General features: G+C 41.6%; 1 protein-coding gene across 3 annotated transcripts in view; it reads left to right on the top strand.

The window, feature by feature from the left end:
- dph1 (diphthamide biosynthesis 1) overlaps window positions 1-22,882 on the top strand; it is a 77,715-nt gene that overhangs the window by 4,176 nt on the left and 50,657 nt on the right. For all 3 annotated transcript variants that reach the window (XM_061781611.1, XM_061781612.1, XM_061781613.1), the window contains exon 3: window positions 16,034-16,097. In XM_061781611.1, coding sequence (XP_061637595.1) covers window positions 16,034-16,097 — 64 coding nt within the window. The remainder of the gene's footprint in view (window positions 1-16,033; window positions 16,098-22,882) is intronic.

Raw genomic sequence — 22,882 nt, forward strand, 5'->3', positions numbered from 1 at the left:
CGATAGGTAATTAGAGTAGAGTTTGAGTCTTCAGTAAATCGTGCATTTTTTTTAATATGAATCAAACTTGCCAAAGGCCCAATATTCATGAGGTGGTAGGTGTGACGTTAATTCCCCCATGATGGTTGCGTACTTCATGTGACCATACCCGGAAGCATACACAGGGAGTGTGTGAACCTGTTGTTAGCAGACTCCCTGTGTATGGCTCAGATGATCTTGTCAGCAACCCGCAGCATACACAGGGAGTGTGCAAAGCCGTTTTCTGGGTTTGGTCACATGACGTATGTAACCATCGCAGGGGTAGTTGTGACATTCATTTTGGTCACCAGCAGAGGGTGATATTGCCTTAAATGGCAGGTCCCTGAGATTGCTAGAGATTGAAGAATTTTTATGTTTAATTCTTATGCCACAAATCCAATATTAACAAGAATACCGTTTTCTGACTAGTGTTGGCACATACAGCGTATTCTTGTAGAAATGTGTGGGTTTACATCCCCTTTAAGTACTTTTCCTCTTTCGCACTCCAGAGGCTGGAGTAAGCCCATCGTCCAGTGAAGTTAAAACATCATATTGCACTTGAAGTTTGGATTCAGTTAAATACCCACCGGTGGCTGACTTGTACCAATGGAATCATTCATTCATTCATTTCCCGTACCGCTTATCCTCGTTAGGGTCACAGGGCGTGCTGGAGCCTATCCCAGCTGACTGTGGGCGAGAGGTGGGGTACACCCTGAACTGGTCGCCAGCCAATCGCAGGGCACATATGATCACATGACCATTCGCACTCACATTCACACCTACAGGCAATTTAGAGACTTCAATTAACCTACCATGCATGTTTTTGGGATGTGGGAGGAAACTGGAGTACCTGGAGAAAACCCACGCAGGCACGGGGAGAGCATGCAAACTCCACACAGGCGAGGCCGGATTTGAACCCGGGTCCTCAGAACTGTGAGGCAGATGTGCTAACCAGTCGTTTACCGTGCCGCACCAATTGAATATTATTTTTTTTGCTTCTATGCCAGTCCTCAATATGTCTATGTGAAAAGTGATTCGCCCGGTTTGTGGTCCAAGGAAGGTTGGGCAAGCTATCCCCTTTTAATTGATTAACCTCCAAACATGCATTTGTCATAACAATTTTCTTATTAAATTAATTCTATTGGATTTATTTGCAAGGCCCCGGGGGTGGTTGAGATTCGCCCGGAGTTCCTAAAGGCTCTGGATGTTGTGGGGCTGTCCTGGTTGACACGCCTCTGCAACTTCGCGTAGAAATCGGGGACAGGGGTGGTGGTCCCCCTTTTTAAGAAGGGGGACCGGAGGGTGTGTTCCAACTACAGGGGGATCACACTCTTCAGCCTCCATGGGAGACCCTGGGGACGACCCAGGACATGCTGGAAAGACTACGTCCTTCGGCTGGCCTGGGAACGCCTCAGGATCCCCCCGGAACAGCTGGATGAAGTGGCTGGGGAGAGGGAAGTCTGGGCATTCCTGCTAAAGCTACTACCCCTGCGACCCGACCCGGATAAGGGCTAGAAAATGGATGGATGGATGGATGGATTTATTTCATACAGAATTGAGAAAAAAAAGCATACTTGCATTCAAAGTGTTAGTGTATTAGATGGAGCGGTGCACACATCCCACCTGACTGACGACAGATCCGTTATGTAAGGTTTTTGCAAATTTAAAGTGTGCTATATTCTTCTAACAGATTTAAATGACATTCACAAGTCTCCGGAAAACTGTATACATCATGGTTTACAGCCACTCCTGCACTATGGGCATCTAATATTGTTACTGTCTTGGATTTGGCATATTGGGCAGTATTCACATTTTGGTGTTTTTTAACAATATGGGTCTAACGGTTTAAAGATTGAGTGAACAACAACAAACATCTGATTGTGCTTTGTGCATGCAAAACAAATGTTTTACAACAATCACACAGCCCTAAAAGATATGATTACCAAATCAGACTGGCACATAAAAACAAAGAACTAATTGTGACACATGGATGGAGCCCAAACGTAGCAAAAAGTGGAAGCAGCCCGGAAGTGTCTCTACATCCTTGAAAGCATGCCATGTTTTCCAGGGAGACTTGTGGAATGCTCAGGGAGTTGCTCTGTTTTCCAAGGTCCTTGCACAACAGAGGCAGCCAAATGATAAGCTCACTTGACAGTCTTGTCTTAAAGCATTCCTTGGGCTAGAACACAATAAGCAGTATGATGTAGAGTTGTTTATTGTCCATTTAGTTGCTTCCAATTATTTTATGTGCTACGTTTACTTTTATGCACCATTGGGCAAATCATAGTGGGAAAGAATAGCTGCGATGATGAGATTGTTTTCATCTCAAAATGTTTTGAATTCCGTTTGAATGTGTGTGTGTGTGGGGGGGGGGGGGGGGGTCTGTTATAGATAATTTCTTCATATTTTCCATTTTACTAAACAAAAACGTGTTTTGAATCCAGATTGACATCTGTCGTGGCATTTTTAATTCTCTTTGTGTGATGTTCATTTAGTCTTGCATGCAGTTTAAGTACACAATCAAGCACAGTGTGTCCATGTTATTCATCTTTGTTTTCTGGTCATGCTGTACTGTTAATGAAATACTGTTTAATTTAATTAATTTTTTGAGAGTTTAATCCAATTTAGTTTCTCATTTGCGCTTCTGTAGTATTTTGCAGCAGGCAAGCAGTCTAGCCACTTGGGTTTACATCACGGGTTCTGTCGGCGGAATGACAGTAGCTGTCTGTTTCTCATGCTGTATGTACAGTAAATGTGACAACATATCAGTGTGACTGTCACCCATTACTTAGTTCCAACAAAGAGGGGGAATGTGACACAGACAATGGCAATAGGCAAGCAGCAATGAACGGGCCCTCACCCGCTTTTCACAGCTAATCCTCAAAACGATCATCGAACTTTGACGCCATGTTCTGACCACATTAGATGGCGTTGGCAAAACAGTTTCGTAATTTAGCATTGCCCATTTTTCTAGGATGGAGTTTATCTGAGCAAATTCCCTAATTGGAGATTGTCCTAGTAGAAGCCCTAGAATTCGCCCAAAATAGCTGCTTTAAACCAAAGTGGATGACTTCCTTTTCTCATCTGGGCATGGGTCCTTGAGACTCTTCCGCGTGTCATATCACAGTGCGCCATAGCCAACCAGTTTCATGTTGATCGATGAAACTAGTGTTAGGGACAGATTTTTTTTTTTTCTTAAATTTTTCCCCTCAGGGAGCGCTATAGAGTGAGTTTTGGGAGAGTTGTTTGGCTCCCCTAAAATACTAACCCAGGATACATGTGCCGATGAAAGCTCAGTTTTTGGATGTTGAGGTTCCCAAAAAAGAGGTTGGAACCAGGCACTTAATTGGAGTCTTGCAAACCTCTTATTAAACCTGAAGCCATTCACCTCCAGTATCCTCTTCACCTTTTTGTTTGAGGCAGCAGAGAGAAGGCTCTTTGCCCCTGTCAGCTGTGGCTAAGGTGTGTTCTGAAACCTTTCTCCACTAATAAAACCGCCCTTTCTTGTGTAATGACCTGTCTCTCACTGTCTGCCTGTGACCCCTAAACCTTTTCGGCGATACAGAGCACTCCCACCCCTGCTTTTGGCTCAGCTCCATCCGTCACTCCATCTCATACTTTTATTGTTTAATGCTGCCTCTGCCAGTCTTTGAAAATGTACAGACTTTGGCATGTGACAGCAGTGGTGCGCTGCAGTGGCTGTCGCTCATTTTAAAGTAGTCACATTGATGGATTTAGTGAGCTGAGGTTCATTACAGAGGTGATGTAAGGGTCTTTTTTATGCACCTTTGGAAATGCTGTTTTAAAATTTAACCGGGCTCTCCCTTAGAGATAGGGTGAGAAGCTCGGTCATCCGGGAGGATCTCAGAGTAGAGCCGCTACTCCTCCGCATTGAGAGGAGCCAGATGAGGTGGCTGGGGCATCTGATTCGGATGCCTCCCGGACGCCTCCCTGGTGAGGTGTTCCGGGCATGTCCCACCGGGAGGAGACCCCGGGGACGACCCAGGACGCGCTGGAGAGACTACATCCTTCGGCTGGCCTGGGAACGCCTCGGGATCCCCCCGGAAGAGCTGGATGAAGTGGCTGGGGAGAGGGTAGTCTGGGCGTCCCTGCTGAAGCTACTGCCCCCGCGACCCGACCCGGATAAGCGGTAGAGAATGGATGGATGGAAAATTTAACTCAAGCAAGTTACTGAGTCCCTGCTAATGTGTGTAATGTACTATATTGTATCCATCTGAAAACCAACAAATTCTAAGAATCTCCTTACATCACACAGTTCCAGACAACAATCACAGATCCCTCTTTAAACAATCCCAAATCCTGTTCTGCATGCATTTAGGGAGTATGCTTTTCCATTAAGCTTGGTTACACAATGCATAATGTTCGCTCTATATCATGTCACATACTAGTCTTTTCGCAGAATTTATTTATTTGTTTGTTTGTTTTTTATCAAATCCAGCGCTCTGCAATGAGTGAGAAAACAGGTCAATGTTGAGGTTACTTCAAAAAAGCTTTGCAATTGTCATAACGTGAAAAAAAATAAACATACAATCTTAATCCCTGGGCTACGATATTATGAATAAATTGTTTCCATTTGTGCTTACTTTACTTTCTCATATTTAGTTTTTATACCACACAACCTCCAACGCAGTCCATTCTAGGATGCTGGCCGCACTGTGGAATAGTTTTCCCACCAAAAATTTGTTCCGGACTCAAACAGTCAACTCCATGAAAGCTTTAACTCTTCTGTATAAGTAATTGCCAAAGTAGTTCATAGCTATATATTATGACTGAATAAAACTATTCGCTCTTTGACAAAGAAATGGAAGTGGTGATGTGCCAGCCTTTATGTACTAATATCTTGGCTTTACCCTAACACTTTTCCTTGATTAAACACTCTGAGAACTTCTTGTGCACAGGTTTATTGATTAGAAAGCATTCAAATAAAACACACAAGCGGAAAGAATACTTGATATAAAGGTATGCACAACAGTTGCAAACACACACAAAGTGTAATTGTATATAAACACTTAGCAATGATGAAAATGACTCATAGTTAACTCCAAATGATTAATTATATTGTATCTTTATTGGTTAATTGTTTATTTGTATATTAAATAAATTGACTTATATCTTTGCCTATTTTTTTATATCCTGCATTAAGTTATCCAGGTTGTCTTGTACTGCATTTTGTTGTACAATGGACTTAAACAGTAAACAAAACAAATTACCCCCTCCTAATACCCAAGACTTGATAGCTATCGAGCACCCACTTCACAAAATGAAAACTGAACATTTAGCTTAACTGCATTTTTGGCATCAAATTAAACTAACTACACGTTAGTCAACAAATAATAAATACCAATAACATATACAATGATACCTTGATTTACGAGTTTAATCTATTCTGTGATCATACTCTTAACTCACATCACTTGTATCTCAAATCAACTTTCCTTGAATGGAAATATCCGGCAATATTTCTGTATAGGTTCTCAGTGATCCAGGCCGTGATAATCCGCAAAAGTTGAATCAAGGCAACTGGACTCTTGTCGCTTGTTGAAGATGTTTCACCTTTCATCCAAAAGGCTTCATCAGTTCTAAATTTTAGGTGTGGAGCTTCCCTATCTATGCCTTGGCGGGTGTGTCCCCCTGGGGGTCGTCTAAAAATAGGGTGTTGTTGTTGGTTAGTGAAACAGCCATCCCGCATACCAATCAGTCGTTCACTCGTCTTGTAGCAGAACAGCTAGTTAGGGCCACCTTTCCTGTTAAATGAGTGGTTCTCTGGGACATTGTTATAGGCAGCCAATAGGTGATACCACAAATCTCCTCTGTTTAGAGAGAGCTTTTCTAGTTTGACAGAACAGTATGTCAAACTAGAAAAGCGATCGCTAAACAGTTGACAAGCCGTCTCTAAACAGTTGACAGAAGCCATCTAAGAAGAGGGCACGGAAAATCGCTGCTGATCCCTCCCACCCTAGGCACCGACACCCACCCCATTGAACCCCCCGGAAGGAAGCACGAACTGAACAACATCCTTAATCCCCCATAAGTCTCTACTTAATACATGTGAGTAGGGCTATTTTTATTTTATTTTCATTTATTTTTATATTTATTTTGGTTATCTAAAATCTCATCAACAGCTTTTAAATTTGAATCACGTTGCACTACTTGTGGACTGTGTATAAATAATCTGTACATGCAGCTAATGTGTATTCATTGTCTAGCTGTCTGTTTAGTCCTGTTTTTAATTATTTTATTTGTTGTTTGCCAAGTTAAATTCCTGTGTTTCTACTTGATGCATTGGGCGAATAAAGTGATTCTAATTCTATATCAAACTGTAAAAGCCGTCTCTGAACAGAGGAGGATGTTTGCGGTATCTCCTTTCGTCTTTTTATAACAATGTCAAGACATCTACCCCCCGAAAATCACCAATGGTAAGACTGGCCGAACGAGCTGTTTTTCCACAGGACGAGTGTATGACTAATTGGTTTGCATGTTTCACTAACCACACTAGGCAACAACAACAATGCCCTATTGTTGACCAACCCCAGGGAACACACCCACATAAGCATAGAAAGAGGGACTCCACACCAGAAATTTAGAGTTGAAAAAGCCTTTTGGAATAAAGGTGAAATGTCTTCATCAAACCAGAACAGCACAGTTGCCTTAATTCAACTAATGGAAAAGCCATTAACCCCGTTACAAAACCCCAAGAAATACCAAAATCTTTCTGAAATGTATTTTTTAATAAAAAAAGTACTGTACTGTATAAAAACATACAATAATAATATAATGAAATAGAATGTAACGAACTCACCAATATTTTATTAATAGCTACATTTTTTTCCACTTTCACTGAACTTCATCTTTGCCTTTTTCGTCACGCCTTTCTCACTTTCATCAGCTTTTCATGGATGTTGGCCCACAACTTAAATATTATTTTAACACACTTTGTTGCTATTATAGCCTTTTCCGACTCCATCTGCTTCAATGTAGTATATATAGGAGAAGTGCTATGCTCGCACTGCTTCGCCAAGTGGACTACACACACATCTTGTGCATGTTTTTCTATGATTTGAAGCTGTAATTCATTGGACATCATCCACATCTTCTCAGCACTCACGTTCTCTCGACCCATGCTTAGAAAATAGAAATTGTTCAAAAATACCTGCGGAAAAGACAACAGATACTTTCACTTTACTGCAAGCTTAAACACGTGAACTGATGGTGGCGGGCTGTTGTGAACTTCTCTGCCGCCATCTAGATGTGAAATGCCTGAAGTGGACCTGCTGGTCACAAATGTTCTAGCAACACAAAGCACAAAATTGACTAAGCGACGGCTCGAAAAACTTGTAAGTTGGGACAGTCGCAAGTCAAGCGTACCACTGTATTAAGAAGTTAGGTAGCAGTACATAAAGACCGTGCTTCGTATGACATAAGATGTGACTAATTGACCAAAGGTGAAAACTTCTATGTTCCAACACATCTCTACTTCCTCGCTGTCTTAAAGTGGAACTGTTCCTTTAACAAACATAACAGAGCACTCCCTGCCTGACATCAATCACCACTACCCAACTGTCAAAACGGATACTATGGATTCTGGCCAAATAAGCAGGACCGTCTCTGTGACTGGCCACAGGAACATTGTTCCTGTCCTTTCTGGAGACTTCAAGCTTTACCTTTCAAACTGCCATATGCTAGCGGTATGTAATTAGTCCTGAAGGCTGGACGTTTCTCTTAAGTTGGTTAGGAGGCGTCTTTAAGATGTCATTGCAAACAAAGGCTTTTGTCCAAAGTATTAAATAAATACCAGTTGGCATGTTCAATACTTTTTTCCCCTGTGTCATTTCACATTATTACACACACAACTTAATTTCTGAGCTTATTTGTTCAACTTTCCTTGTATATATGGATTACTTGGGTTGTTCCCAACATCTGGTGAAATTTTCATGTCAATAGCACCTTTGGAAATACATTTAGTGATAAAAATGGTGACGTGTTAAATACTTATTTCAGCCGCTGTAAGTGTAATGCATTATTATTATTACTTCCAGGCAGTAGGTTATGGTAGGGTGATTACCACTTTCTTCATCTGTCCCAAAAGGTTTGAGCCAAATCCTAGACTTGGTGCCATTGCTGGTTGTGGAGGACTTTGACCCAGTCACAAACAGGATTAGTAGAGGGACTAACCTTTAGAGTGAGGAGTGCTGCTAGTGAAAATATTTGACGGTCATCACTGGTATGAGAGGCCTGGCCATTGACGATTGCTGCCACCTCTGCCATCATTGTGGAGAGTGCTCAGCTTTGAGACTGCAAAATGCAGGAACATTATGCTGAGGATCCATTTAGGCATAGCAATCATACTCTTCCCTGGCCAGCCCATGTGAGATTGCTTGACGAACATTGAAAATTCATTTGCAACCTTGATCAGACAGGAACCTTTCCATGGATGTGTTGTTGATGTTAGATTGAATCTTGAGCTTGTTGCATCCACTGAGGAAATTAGTTCCTTTTTTCAGAATGGGTCATTTTCACCAGGCCCCTGATAGCCAGGAAACGTTGAAGGGCATTGATGAAACTGGACATATCAACTGATTCGACAACCTCTATGTGCACAGCTGTTACACTCATATAGTGTAGATGAATTGTACTGCCCAAAATTTGCTTTGTGCAAAGGCCATCTCTTGTATGATGTAAGGACTCTGTCTAGGACCCAAAGATGTCTAACCCAATACTAATGAATGGAGGTTCAGTCGACAGGCGATCAGTTGGAATAGAAGTCATTTTTTGAGTATGAAGCAAACCATGAAGTTTGCGCCATTTGACGCATCCATTGATCACACTGCTTTTTTGTCTTTTACCACCAACAATCCAAAGGCCAATAGCTCGTACAGCACCTTCAATGAATAGTCTGCCCTGGTGTTGTGTTCCCTAAAGGTTGTGCCTGGTCAGAAGTGTTGGAATATAGTGCTTGTCAGGAATAATGAGAGATTTCTCTTCTGAATGGAGTTCAGCTTCTCTGATGTTATCTATGACTCTTAGGAGAGCATCAGCATCAGTTAAAGGATCTAAGACTTTGCTATTGCACCATTCGAGAGGCATACTCGAGTGTATATCTGCTCTTGAACTGCACGTATGATGGTTCTCTTAGCTTGTGCAAGTTCTGCAACAGTCGTTGCTGTGTGGCAGCGATGCCAGCCTTTGCAGGCATTACATTTTACTGCAAGATTTTTCTGAAAGAAGTGACCGATGTGAGTTAGAAGAGCAGTGGCATGGTCCTGAGATGGACATGCATTCATAACTTCTCTTTTGTTTGAGGCACATTTGTGAAGCCTTAAGTTCGAGTCTGACAGAACGTCGTGTCCTTGAGCAGCTCCGCTGCGGCCTCAACTGGGAGGAGTGAATCTAACTTATCTTCATAAACGTCACGGTTGGCAAACTGCTTGACATCAAGTTCAGCATTCTTCACGGACATCTTTAAAATGGGAGATGGCCACTGCAGGGGAGGGACAGTTCCCAAAGACATGGACCTTCTTCAAGTAGAAGCACTCACTGCGGCAGTTTTCTGAACACCTCTTAGGCATACGTTTCCAACTATCACCCATCCTAGATCAAGTTTCTGAGCGTAGGGAGCATCACGTGGACCCTCCACTTGCTTGCGCACTTTGTGCACTGAGATGATATCTCGCCCAAGGAGAAGCATGATGGATGCATTTGGATCCAGTGCGGGGATGTGGTAAGCAACTGATTTAAGGTGAGTATGGTTGGCTGCAGCATTAGGTGTTGGAATTTCTGATCTGTTGTTGGGGATATCCTCACATTCTAGCAGGCTTGGTAAGGAAAGGCACACTTTTCCATCCATGGATTCAATTGTGTAGTTTAAAGCCCTTCTCCCTCTGGTTTCTGTCACTCCAGAGCAGGTGCAGAGGTAATATGAAGCTGAAGGGCCTTTAATGTTAAAGACATCAAAGAACTCAGAACGCGCGAGGGATTTATTGCTCTGCTCGTCAATGATTGCGTAAACCTTCAAGACTTTGTCAGGACGGCCACTGGGATATACTTTAACAAGGCAAATCTTTGAGCATGAATTATCGCTCTGATCACCACCACATACCTCTGTATAGCTAGCATTGACTTCTGCAGAAGGTTCTGGGTTTTGCTCCCACCCATGCTGTGTAGGGTGGGTTGGTTGCTGGATCCCTGGTGCTGGTCCAGGATGAAGTGCAGAAATGTGCTTGTCACTGTCACATTCAGTGCACTTAATAATAAATTTACAATTCTTTGCATTGTGTTGGGTAGATGTGCACTTAAAACACATCGCATTCTTTTTCAGAAATGCTTTGCGTTGCTCCAATGGCTTTTTACGGAAGGTCCGACATTTTCGGAGCAGATGAGGTGTTTTATGAATGGGGCACTGTTTCTTAGTATCATCAGCCTTAAAGTGTGGTTTGTCAGCAGTAGGAGAAGCAAAAGTCAGGACATTGGTCTTGTGTACTTCATTGTGGTGGATCAGCCTCTGTTGGGTTCTGTCTGCTTTTGAGGTGTCAATTTCAGCTTTGAATTTAAATCCTGGGTCATTTCTAATTCTAGCTTGTTTTTCAATGAAGTCGACAAAAACATCAAAAGGTGGAAAGGATACATGGTGTTGTAATTTGTAGTTTGTTCCAACAGTGAGCCACTTTTCTTGCAGGTTGAACGGTAACTTCTGAACCAAGGGGTTTATCCCTCGTGCTGTGTCCAAATATGTAAGCCCAGGCAGGTCTCCATCTGCCTTGACTGCCTTCAATTCTATGAGGAAGTCACTCAGCTGATGGAGCTTTAAATAATCGCTGTTGGAGATTTTGGGGAAGCTATTGATTCGTTGAAACAATGAATCCTCCACCATTTCAGGTGCGCCGTAGCAGGTTTCCAATCTGTCCCATATTCTTCTTAGTCCTCTGTCTGCTGAGTTCACATGAACAGCCCTGATACGTTTGGCATGCTCAGCTGACTCCTTTCCCAGCCACATAACCAACAAATCCATCTCTTCACTGGATGTCATGTTCAAGTCCCTGATTGCATTCATGAAGGACTGTTTCCATGCCCTGTAACTGCATGGCTGATCATTGAACTTTATCAGGCTTGTTGAGACTAGCTCACGATGAGCTAAATATCTTGCAAAGTCAGCCGCTTTCACTTTGTCATGGATAGACTGATGAGTTATATGGCTGGACGCCAGATGATGAGATGAGCTGTAGCTTGCTGTGTAAGCTTGATGATTGTCTTGCATGTTGTTTGAATATAAGCCGCTGGCAGGAGTGGCCCGTGACTGTGCAAGTGTTGTGCTTTTATGTGGTATGGAAACAAAGCCATCCCGAGGTTTACTGTGCCCTGTCTGGAGATGTGGTTGTTGACTGGAATACACAGTTGGTGATTCGTAACGCTGCGTTTCATTCCATGTCAATGGCTGTTGGAGTAGTGGTTCAACCTGACTGGCTATGTATTCTTTTGTGCGCTCTAATGTGTCAACTGGTGGTTCAAACAACTGCTGGAGGTGGAGATCTGTGCTGCTTCGAACACTGCCTTCAACAGCTGCTTCCAGGACATTTGCTTCGGCTAGAGCTGCTGCTGCTTCTTCCTGCAGTGAGAGTATATCCATCTTTGCCTCAAGTTGTGCTTTTTCTACCTTGAGTGTCATTTCTTTTTGTGCATAAGACAGACGTGCTTTGGCTGCCTCTGCTTTTGCTCGTGCTTTTACAGCTGCAGCCTCGGTGGAGGAAACCTTTGACCTCGCTGAAGCATGTGCGGTGGAAGATCTTATTCGTACTGAGCCTTCTCTGCTGTCCATTTTCTGTCCTCATGGATGCTGTATTATCTGTTCAGCCGTTGTGTTGCCTCGATATCTGCTTATATCTTGGATTCAGCCCAACACGTTTCTTTGGTTGAACAATCCAAGAACTTCTTTCTTTTCCACAGGTTTGACCATGAAAATGGTAAAACTGAAAAGATACAAGCAGACATGATGCTTAAAAGAAGTTATGCCGAGCAGTTGCAGACATACAGTGGGTGTGAAAAAGTGTTTTCCCCCTTCCCGTCACACTTAAATGTTTCCGATCTTCAAACAAATTTAAATATTAGTCAAAGACAATACAAGTAAACACAAACTGCAAATTATTATTTTTTTTATTATGGGAGAAAAAAAAAATCCAAACCTACATGGCCCTGTGTGAAAAAGTGATTGCCCCCTAAACCTAATAACTGGTTGGGCCATCCATAGCAGCAACAACTGCAATAAAGCATTTGCAATAACTTCGAATGAGTCTCACTGTGGAGAAATTTTGGCACACTCATCTTTGCAGAATTGCTCTAATTCAGCCACATTGGAGGGTTTTCGAGCATAAACCACCTTTTTAAGGTCATACCACAGCATCTCAATAGGATTCAAGTCAGGAATTTGGCTCGGCCACTCCAAAGTCTTCATTTCATTTTTCTTCAGCCATTCAGAGGTGGACTTGCTTGTATGTACAGGATCATTGTCCTGCTGCAGAACTCAAGTTTGTTTCAGCTTGAGGTCACGAACAGAAGGCCAGATATTCTCCGTCAGGATTTTTTGGAAGACAGCAGAATTCATGGTTCCATTTACCACAGCAAGTCTTCCAGGTCCTGAAGTAGCAAAACAGCCCCAGACCATCACACTACTGCCACCATATTTTACTGTTGGTATGATGTTCCTTTTCTGAAATGCAGTGTTACTTTTACGGCAGATGTAATGGGACACACACCTTCCAAAAAGTTAAACTTTTGTCTCGTCAGACCACAGAATATTTTCCCCAAAGTGTTGGGTTTAATCAAGATGTCTTCTGGCAAAATGAGACGAGCCTTAGTGTTCTTTTTGCTTAGCAGTGGTTTTTGTCTTCAAACTCTGCCATGCAGGCCATTTTTGAACACTGACCTTAACTGAGGCAAGTGAGGCCTGCAGTTCTTTGGATGTTGTTGTGGGGTCTTTAGTGACCTCTTGAATGAGTCATTGCTCCACACTTGGGGTAATTCTGGTCGGCCGGCCACTCCTGGGAAGGTTTATCACTGTTCTACGTTTTCACCATTTGTTGATAATGGCTCTCACTGTAGTTTGCTAGAGTTCCAAAGCTTTAGAAAAGGCTTTATAACCTTTTCCACACTGATAGATCTCAATTACTTTCTTTCACATTTGTTCCTGAATTTCTTTAGATATCTGCATGATGTCTAGGTATGAGGATTTTTTGTTCTACTTCCCTTTGTCAGGCAGGTCCTATTTAAGTGATTTCTTGATTGAGAACACATGTGGCAGTATCAGGCCTGGGTGTGGTTACAGAAATTTAACTCTGGTATGATAAACCACAGTTATGTTTTAACAGGGAGCCCAATCTCTTTTTCACACAAGGCCATTTTTTTCTCCCTTAATAATAAAAGCCATTTAAAAAGTGCGTTTTGTGTTTAATTAATTTAATATTTGAGTGCAACAAACATGCAAAAAAATAAATCAGGAAGGGGGCAAACACTTTTTCACACCACTATTTTCATATAATTTTATCATTAATGATAAATGGCCAACTTGCTTTTGAAAATCAATGAATCTTACTGATATGAGTATTTGAATTATTGGCAGTTGTTATCCATCAAAATGTATTCCATACTGGATCGGTCGTGGCCCGGGTTAACAATGTTCGGCCCCGGCACCGTTAACCTGCAGGGCGCCGGTGGAAATTCAGCTACTGTGGGTCGAAGACAAAGGAGAGGTGGAAAGCGGGTTTTTAATCAGAAAGAGAAGAGGAAAGCACAGAGCGTAGAATTGAATGTGGGGACTTTGAATGTTGGAACTATGACAGATCAATTTCGGGAGTTGGTTGACATGATGATTAGGAGAAAGGCTGATATATTGTGTATCCTGGAGACCAGGTGTAAAGGCAGTAAGGCTAGATGTTTAGGGGCAGGGTTTAAATTATTTTACCATGGTGTAGATGGGAAGAGAAATTGAGTAGGGGTTATTTTAAAGGAAGAGTTGGCTAAGAATGTCTTGGAGGTGAAAAGAGTATCAGATCGAGTGATGAGGCTGAAACTTGAAATTGACGGTGTTATGTATAATGTGATTAGCGGCTATGCCCCACAGGTAGGATGTGACCTAGAGGTGAAAGAGAAATTCTGGAAGGAGCTAGACGAAGTAGTTCTGAGCATCCCAGACAGAGAGAGAGAGTCGTGATTGGTGCAGATTGTAATGGAGCTGTAGGTGAAGGAAACAGGGCTGATGAAGAAGTAATATGGGTAAGTACGGCATCCAAGAAAGGAATTTGGAGGGACAGTTGGTGGTAGACTTTGGAAAGCAGAGTGCCCGGAGAAAACCCACGCAGGGAGAACATCCAAACTCCACACAGGCGGGGCCGGGGATTGAACCCCGGTCCTCAGAACTGTGAGGCGGACGCTCTAAAACTTTTCAAATATTTTCAAGCTTTTTATTTTTATTTACAATAGTTTTGTACTGTACTGGGAGTTTTTAGGCCACAGAACAAGTACAAAACGATGTTTTACTGTACTGGGTGTTATTAGGCCACGGAAAAAATGCTTCAAATTCACAAACTGTACTCGAGTCAACAAATAACAAACCATAATCCTATATTAGGATGTTTGGTAACAGTTTATATCGACGATGGTATGTACTGTTACGTATGGCATAAGATCTGTGCAGATGACAACAGATGAAATTGTAACCATTTTATCATTGACTGCACTTAATACCACACTACCTGTAATGAACTCCGTACTGACACATCTCGACTTCCTCGGATAAGTGTACCTTTAACAAGCATAACAGAGTAGGAGGTATGCTGAATATGAGGAAACTTTATACTTTTGACTTTTTAACATTTTCATCTGTCGTACGTGTAAAACAACAACAACATAGTCTTAAAAGAAATGACACATCTGGACTTAATTGCATTCTTACTGTTGTAACTTTGCCACATTTAATTGAGCAGCCAGGACCAGAGTCATTGGTATTGCTTTCCAATGTTTTAGAGTAAAATTTCCAGTTGTATAGGTACCACCTCATGTGTCCACTAGGTGTCTATTGTAATTATTTTTATGTTTGGTCACTCCTATTGTCCCCATGTTGCAACTTGTGATGCTGAGAGCTTTATAGACGTCACATTTATTAAAATCTTAACCTGCTTTCAACGTATTTCTTCTCAAGATGCCAGCTGTCTTTTAGAGGTGCCCCCCCCCCCCCCCCTTTTCATGCATCACTTGTCCCCACATTTACATGAGCAAATCTTGCAGGATTTGCACACAGTCATCATTTGTGTAATCCTTCCTTAAATTAGTATGCATGCAGAAAGAGCAGTGATTCACCGCCTGCTGTCAGGATGCAGACGATGATGACGGCCAAGGTGGTTTGGCTGCTTTATTAAATTCTGTCTCTTGACGGTAACATGAAACCAGGAATAATGTTTTTTATTATTGGTTCCTCTTAGTCTGGGCGGCGCACCAGGAGATGGGATGGCCTCATTTGTAAGCATGTGAAACCATCAGTAGGAGCATCAGTAGTTTATCAATCAGTTCATCCATATTTAACGTTTGCTTTGGGGCTTGAATAAAATAGCGACAATGTGGCCTATACTGTATTTGCAAGTGAGTGAAAGGACAAATCCAGCCCATGGATGTGAGAACAAAATTAGGGTTTATGATTGGACAGATGGAAAAAAAAAAAAAAAGCATAGTGGTCGCCCAAACTAGCAGGCACGGAGTGACGGGGGAAGAAGAAGCCTTAAGATAAAGCTGTGGCTATTGGTTCACACAATTTTTCCACCAGCCTGTAAAATATACCAACATCGCTAGTGTAGCAGAGGGGAAATTGCTGTGAAATGTCATTATTCCCTGCCAGTGGTGCACACTGGACTATGAATAGCTTTGCTGCCTCACATTTACTTGATATCGGGTTGCCTTTCCTCAAAACACAAGTACATAATTTCTTTTTTTTGTTTGCATGTTCTTCTCATTCCAGTGGCTCTGCAGCTTCCAGAGGGCCTGCAGTTATTTGCTTGTGTCATCGCAGACATCATCGAGAGGTATGTTGCAGCTGGGGAAATTTCGTATTTAGATAACTTTTAGATATCTAAGTGCCTGCCAGTAAGTGGAAAGAGCAAAAGTCAAGCTGGCGGCTTTCAAACTTGAACTGTGGCGGGCCGCTCTGCGCTCATTAGTCTAGCAAGAACCTTATCATACTTATCTGCCTCTGTCTCAATCCGGGTTTCTGCACAAAATGAGCTGTGATTATGCCGGTTTGGGACAGCATTCCTATCAGACACTCTCGCTCTCAGAGTCGGAATAGAGGAGATATTTTTCTTGTTAATTACATCTAGTTTCAGTCAGTGTGCACAGTGTTGCACGGCAGCACTCCATCACTCGGACAGCCAAAAGTTTTTTTCCCTCCCTTCAGTGAGCGCCAACTCAATATTCATGTCCTCCACCCATAATAGTTTTTCTTTTTTGTTTTCTCCTTGTGGTTTGGCCTAGATTGTGCTGAATGAAAAAGGCTGTAAATGGAGACACGTATTCTGGTAAACACTCACCTGAGGCCCACGATGGAATATGCAGAAAAAAACTGCTCAGTTGTCCTTTTTCTTGTGGTCCCTGTGGTCTTAAATCAGCCAGTGCTTCCCAGGAAGGTTGCCTGCTACAGTAAGTGTCCCCTTTAAGAAAATGCCTTCTGTCATTAAACACCCAGAGTAGGTTCCATTTATAGATGTTCAGTCGATACTAATCTGTTTATGAGATGGACCAGATAGGGGATAAAATGGCCAGTGCTTCCATGAACTTTTAAGGCTCAGTGGCTATTTGATCTCACACAGGAAACTTGGACAACAGTGATTTGACTTCATTACTGCCTTTCAGAGTCCGGAAATTAAAAAAAAAAATGAAATAATGAAATTTCTTAATATTAGTTTGGACAGGGGGTTGATTCATCCCAAAGTATCGCACCTCTATCACTTATCTATCTACATCATTCATTTCTTCATCGTACAACTTCTCTTATCATGAAAATGGAAATTCTGATGATCAGGCTTTGGTCTTATCAGCCCTGCTTCTGAGAACTGTCACAGTGCTGTGCCCTCATCACACACCTTTACAGTCCACATTGATGGGTTTGTTTTTAACCATTATGGAGTCTTCTATCTCAACTCTGTTTTCTCTCATTAGATCAGTAAAAACAATTGTCTTGAGTCATTTAATGCTTTGTCTTCCACTGAATTTGTCATGTTTTTGGGACTACAATAGCAGAGAACAGATGGGCATTTGGCACTTGAGCCTCATTCAATCATTTGACAGGCTATAATTAAGCAAATTTTAGAAGGCGATCTAAATCTCTAGAGGTCAGTAAAGTGTGTTGGGAGTTCTTTATCTCTTCCAAATAAGAGCCTAATTCATCTTCCTTGTCCTTTTTAGCAAAGTCATCATGCCCTGAGATCTAACACATTAACAATGCCAGAATTTATTTGGTGTGATAAGCGGGAAGTGTTTAAGTAGGATGCACATGCTGATAAACATTAATCCCTCTTCACCATTCATCCTGCCTAGAAAGTAGACTGTACAATATGGCTGTCTCGGGAAAGGAGGGTCAGAATGACCTTCATAAAAAAGAGTGCAAGTTTGTAATTAATATTTACACATGGAGGAATAACTCTGTCATCTAAAGTCTGAAATCTTGGTTGTCTAAATGTTGCATTGGGTAAAGGTGTAGCACTGTCCTAGCTTATTGACAAGTAGTCTTAGAAGTTTAAATTGACAATTACATTATCTTTGTCTGTGATTCAGAGTATGAAGACTGAGAGTGGAGCTGAGGTCATCATCTATTGGCTTGGCTGATCCTGCACTGGAAATTAAACTGTTGACTGACAGAAGGAAGCTAAGGAAAAGTAGAGACTGGTTCGATACAGTTTTCATTTCACGTGTTAACTAGATACAGTTTGTAGTGCCAAGTAGGAATACTTTCAAGTGCTTAGAACGTGGATTCTCCCTTCAAAAGCTTAACTTGCATGAGAAAAGTGTTAGTTTGCCAGTTGCAGGGATGGAATCTTGAAGCAAATTCAGGCTGTTGCGGTGGCAATTTATCCAGAAATGTCCAGAAAACCAAGTTGATCTCAGACAGTCTAATTTCCACGATGTACATTTTTTTTCTTAAACTAACAGGTGAAGACAACGCTGCCAACCCAAGTGAAGGAGTCTCGGTAGGCATATTTCCGCAGCCACTATTGTCAACCTCTGTCTACTAATGGATGGTGATGTGACCTTTGGCCCAGCAGTCAGACAGTCTTTTGTCACCCAGCTTATGGGCTGACAAACTATACTCATACCTTTAGTATCAACCAGGCAGAGGTCCAGAGCAGCCAATGGAGATAAAAAGGACTAAGCTGCCCTCAGCGTAAGGCGTTTCTCTGGGATGTGCAGCTAATTCCTACTCACGACAAACTGGCAGCTGCAGTTGATGAACTTTAAAAAACGCAATAGCTCTGCACAATGAAACTATCTTTTCTAAAATGCAAAGCTACAGAAAAGCTCGGCAACTTTTTTTCACTGCTGCATTAAAATAACAACTCTTTAGTTGACCAAGTTTTTGTGTGATTTCAGCTATTTTCAACCTCTGTCTGCTAACGGAGAGTAAGGTCGTATCTGGACCGAGGAAGTGATACCTTTGGGTGTTGGCCCAGCAGGCAGACAATCTTTTGTCACCCAGCTTATGAGCTGACGAGCTCTACGCTTACCTCTAGTATCAACAGAGCTAAGGTTCACAGCAGCCAGTGCAAATAAAAACCTCTAAGCTGCCCTCAGTGTAAAGAGCTTCTGTGGAATAGTCACTTAATTCTAAATGAGGACAAGCTGGCAGCTACAGTTGATGCACTTAAAACAGACAATAGATATTCACAATGAAACAGTATGTGCTACCATAAAATATCAGCTGATTTCTCAACACTGCAAAGTTTGCTGATGCAGTCCTTCAATGTTAGTGTTTTTACACTAACGTTGAAGGACTGCTATGTTTTCCATGTCAGTGTTATTGCTTCTGGTGACTGAATCCTGTCTCCCGGCTGAAATTAGACTGATGTACCATAAATTGTACACTAAACTCCCATGATTGATTGAAGACTAAATAATCTTGTCACCATAAAGTGAATAGCACAAGTTGATTTATTCCCCAGCTGTGTGATTTTTCAGTTTTTCATTCCCCTGTTTCCTTTGTTGGTCTTGACATTGTCAGCGAGTCAAAGATATAAACAAAAAGCTTTCAGGATAAACTATAGCCTGTGCAGACGGGCAATGATTCATGTGCTGTCAGTGCACCATATGTTTTATTGCTTTTGATGGTGTCAGCTGTCTCGTAGCTTTAAAGACACCTTTATGCTGTTGCTTGGGTGACAGCAAGGAGAGCAACAGTGTCCTACCATGCTACCATGTCCAAGTCCTGGAGACAGCCATGGCATTTAATTATTATTTTTTTCCCTGGCGTAGACTCCTTTGGATCCTATGTAGAAATGTTTCCCTGGGACCTAATCCTAGGTCTTCTTCAAGTCTCACATATCAGAAAACAATAAATTGAGCATGCAATCCCAAAGGTTATTTAAAGGTGAAAAGCTGTTGTGAGCAAGGGCGTATTCCTTCCATTGACAGACCAGCAGTCCCGTCTTTTAATTTGTAATAATTTATAACCTATGTGAGCAAGTCAATTAACATAACAAAAAAACAGACAATGACTTGCATAGTTTTGTATAATAGATAATTGCCTGAACAAGGTATAGGCATTAAATATCCACGATCGACTTTTGAGAAAATGTACAATCATTTGTTTTATATGATCGTCTGGGAATGGGAGATGCCTTTTTAAATTCAAAATGGTCTGGACGACACTGCCTACTTGAGCCGCGTGATGACGTCAATTATACCGGTGTGCAAACTAGTTAATTTTGCATTCATAACCAAGAAACATTGTATCTTTGGAACCTCGTAAACCGAGGTCCCCTTGTAGTTCTGTAGCTACATTTTGCCTCTATCAACACTCAATTCCACACAATCAACACTTCATTTTAATTGATTATGCTGCTCATAACTGTAGATTATGTTGAGGTCATGAACTGATTTTTCATTTACTACATTTTAAAAAGTAAAAACCGTTATACTGCAAATTGCATCACCCGCGGGGGTATTAGTGGCCATCTCCCACACATTGTCAACTGTGTGATGTAAAAAGCCATCAGCTTCTTTTTGTTTTTAAAAATACTGTAGTTTGTCAAACAAGACACTTTTTTTGTTATTATTTTTTTTATTAAAGTAGATACAAGAGTAGGAAGGGGGGTGGAAAAAGGTCCTCCAGTAAGACAGACGTATAACTAAGCCCACACAGACATGTCCTCCAGCTCTGGCTTTCAATCTTCAGCAACATTTCAGGCATTTGCAATTTGTGACCATCGCAAAGCCCCATTATAAATAGCGTTCAAAATGCAAAAGAGTCTGAGCTGATGGAATTGCACAAAATCTCCACAATAAATGTAAATAGTGGCCAAAAGCAGTGCGCATTGAGTCAAGGCTAGATTTGTTACAGTTTTTGTATTTGGTTGACATATATTATACATGTATAATGTTCATCTTTGGATTTTCCACTCTGGCTTACTCTTACTCAACTGACCTGTAAGCTGTTAAAACACACAAGCTCACACACTCTTGGCAGCTTTGTTACTGTATCCCGACGGTCCTGAACCCATTCTTATTCTGTACAGGTATTGCCCTATGCGATGTGATGCTTTTGTGTCAGTGGGATACAAATGCCAAGCAAAGTGCAAAATACAGCAAAAAGATATATGCAATGCCATAGAAAAGCTGGGCATCTTTGCACTGCTGCACTAAAATAACGTTGACCAGAGTTGGCCCAGACCCCAGTTTTCCATTTTTAGGCAAGAGTGAGTGTGGGTTTTGGACAGGGCAATTGGTGAATGACTGGATAAAACATTGTGGTGTATCTTCTACATGACAGATTCATCAAGTTTAAACACGATGCAATGATAAATTTGCTGAAGGCCTCCACAATATGCTGATGTCTTGCATTGCGATGGAAGTTCAACCAAAGTTGTTGTGGAACTTTGGAGGCATATTTTTCCGATTATCCAAGTTGTGAACATTGTGGCGTTCACATTTCGAGTCGACTTTATTGGTTTTCCTAAAAATATATTTATTTAAACATGACATTTTAAAAAATAACCCCTTGGCAAAATGGAAAGGAATCTGTGTGAAAACGCTAACCAGTCAGGTTTTACAATACAAGTGCTGTATTGTGGAGGCAGACGTTCAATGTCAACCCCAGAACAAGTTGCGTACTTGGACAAAATACAACGGAAGGCTCCACGGTCCAATTAACCTACTGTACCTGTTCTTGTTTGTCTCTCTCCATCATGTACAAGTCTAGATGGCTGTCAAACATGGGCACTAGATGGCTCAAAGTAACAGACCTGTCAGAGGCAATGTGTTGGTAAATCAAGGTACAGGCGGCCCACACAGCCCCGAGGCATCTGCGGGTCCTGTGCCATAGTCATCTCTCTCCATCAAAATAGATCCATCTGTATTCAGGACAGCCGGTTGAATCATTTCTGTGCGAGCGACAGCCACAGCATTCAGCTTCCCAAGGTAAATGTCAAGACTACCATTAGGAAGGAGACTTGTTGCCTGCAACAAATGCCTTTGTATTGTTATAGCAGCCCCTTTTATGCTGTGCTTTAAAACAGACCACAAAGGGAATGAATGTCCTTGAGCCAGCATGGAATGTACAGTATTTATTTACTGGAATGTATAGAATCGGTGTTGTTTTCAATAATGTGTGTTGGTGGTATGATATTGTAAGGTATCAAAAATACCATCCTCTCTCTTGTTGCCACGGTTGAGTTGCGGTACTGCCACAAAGAAGGCTGGTTTTGGAACACGCCAAATCAGTGTTGTTTTGCTGACATTTCAGACTCATCCCTGGTGTTTTGTTACTTTAACCCTGATAAATTCCAAAAAGCTCTGACTTAAAAATCTGATGATTTTGACACCATGACTAAATTGTTGAATGTCAGAAAATTATGGTTGAAATATCAAAAAAAGAGTGGCAACTCTGCAACTAGGAACGACCTATGGAGCTCTGAATTGATTGGCTGTCTGCTGATTTTGTGGGATTGATTTGTTGATTAATCAATTCAAAGCTATTGAAGCAAAATGAAGTGCACTACAGGGTGCAACCGGAAAAGAGGCATTGCCACTCCACTAGTGTTTGCCATGAAGACCAAACTGAGAGAATGATTCCTTCACCATTAAAAGTAATATCTAAATGTCAATCGATAAATTGATTGTGAATTTTCCCCTATTTCCCATCAATGAAATGTAGTCAAATTCCCATCCCTAACCATATTTATTTTCCAGGTTTTTCCAGGTTGTGACTGACTGGCATTCAGTCCAGGGTTTATCCTGCCTGCTGCCGAAGTCAGCTTGAATAGGTTTCGTGACCCTGAACAGGATAAATGATTAAAAAAATGGCTGTATTTTCCCTCACTTTTTACAAACCAAAGAAGGGGAGTGTTTAACAGGCCATTACTTTGGGATATATTTGCTTTCTGGTCACGTGGTTTCGCTCTCGAAAGGCTTTTTGAGTAACATATTTTCTCATTGGCACATTAACTTAGTACATTATTCTTTAATAACCTTGACCAAGTAATGCTGAAATAAACATTACCCCAAAAGTAATAGCTTCTTAGTTTTCCGTGACGCACAATCTCCTGACAACGACGGTCTGTTACTCTTTTTCTTTAAGGTGAAATCGATGTTGTAGTTCGGT

This window comes from Phyllopteryx taeniolatus, chromosome 8 (genome assembly GCF_024500385.1).
Source record: "Phyllopteryx taeniolatus isolate TA_2022b chromosome 8, UOR_Ptae_1.2, whole genome shotgun sequence".
In the NCBI taxonomy this organism is placed as follows: Eukaryota; Metazoa; Chordata; class Actinopteri; order Syngnathiformes; family Syngnathidae; genus Phyllopteryx; species Phyllopteryx taeniolatus.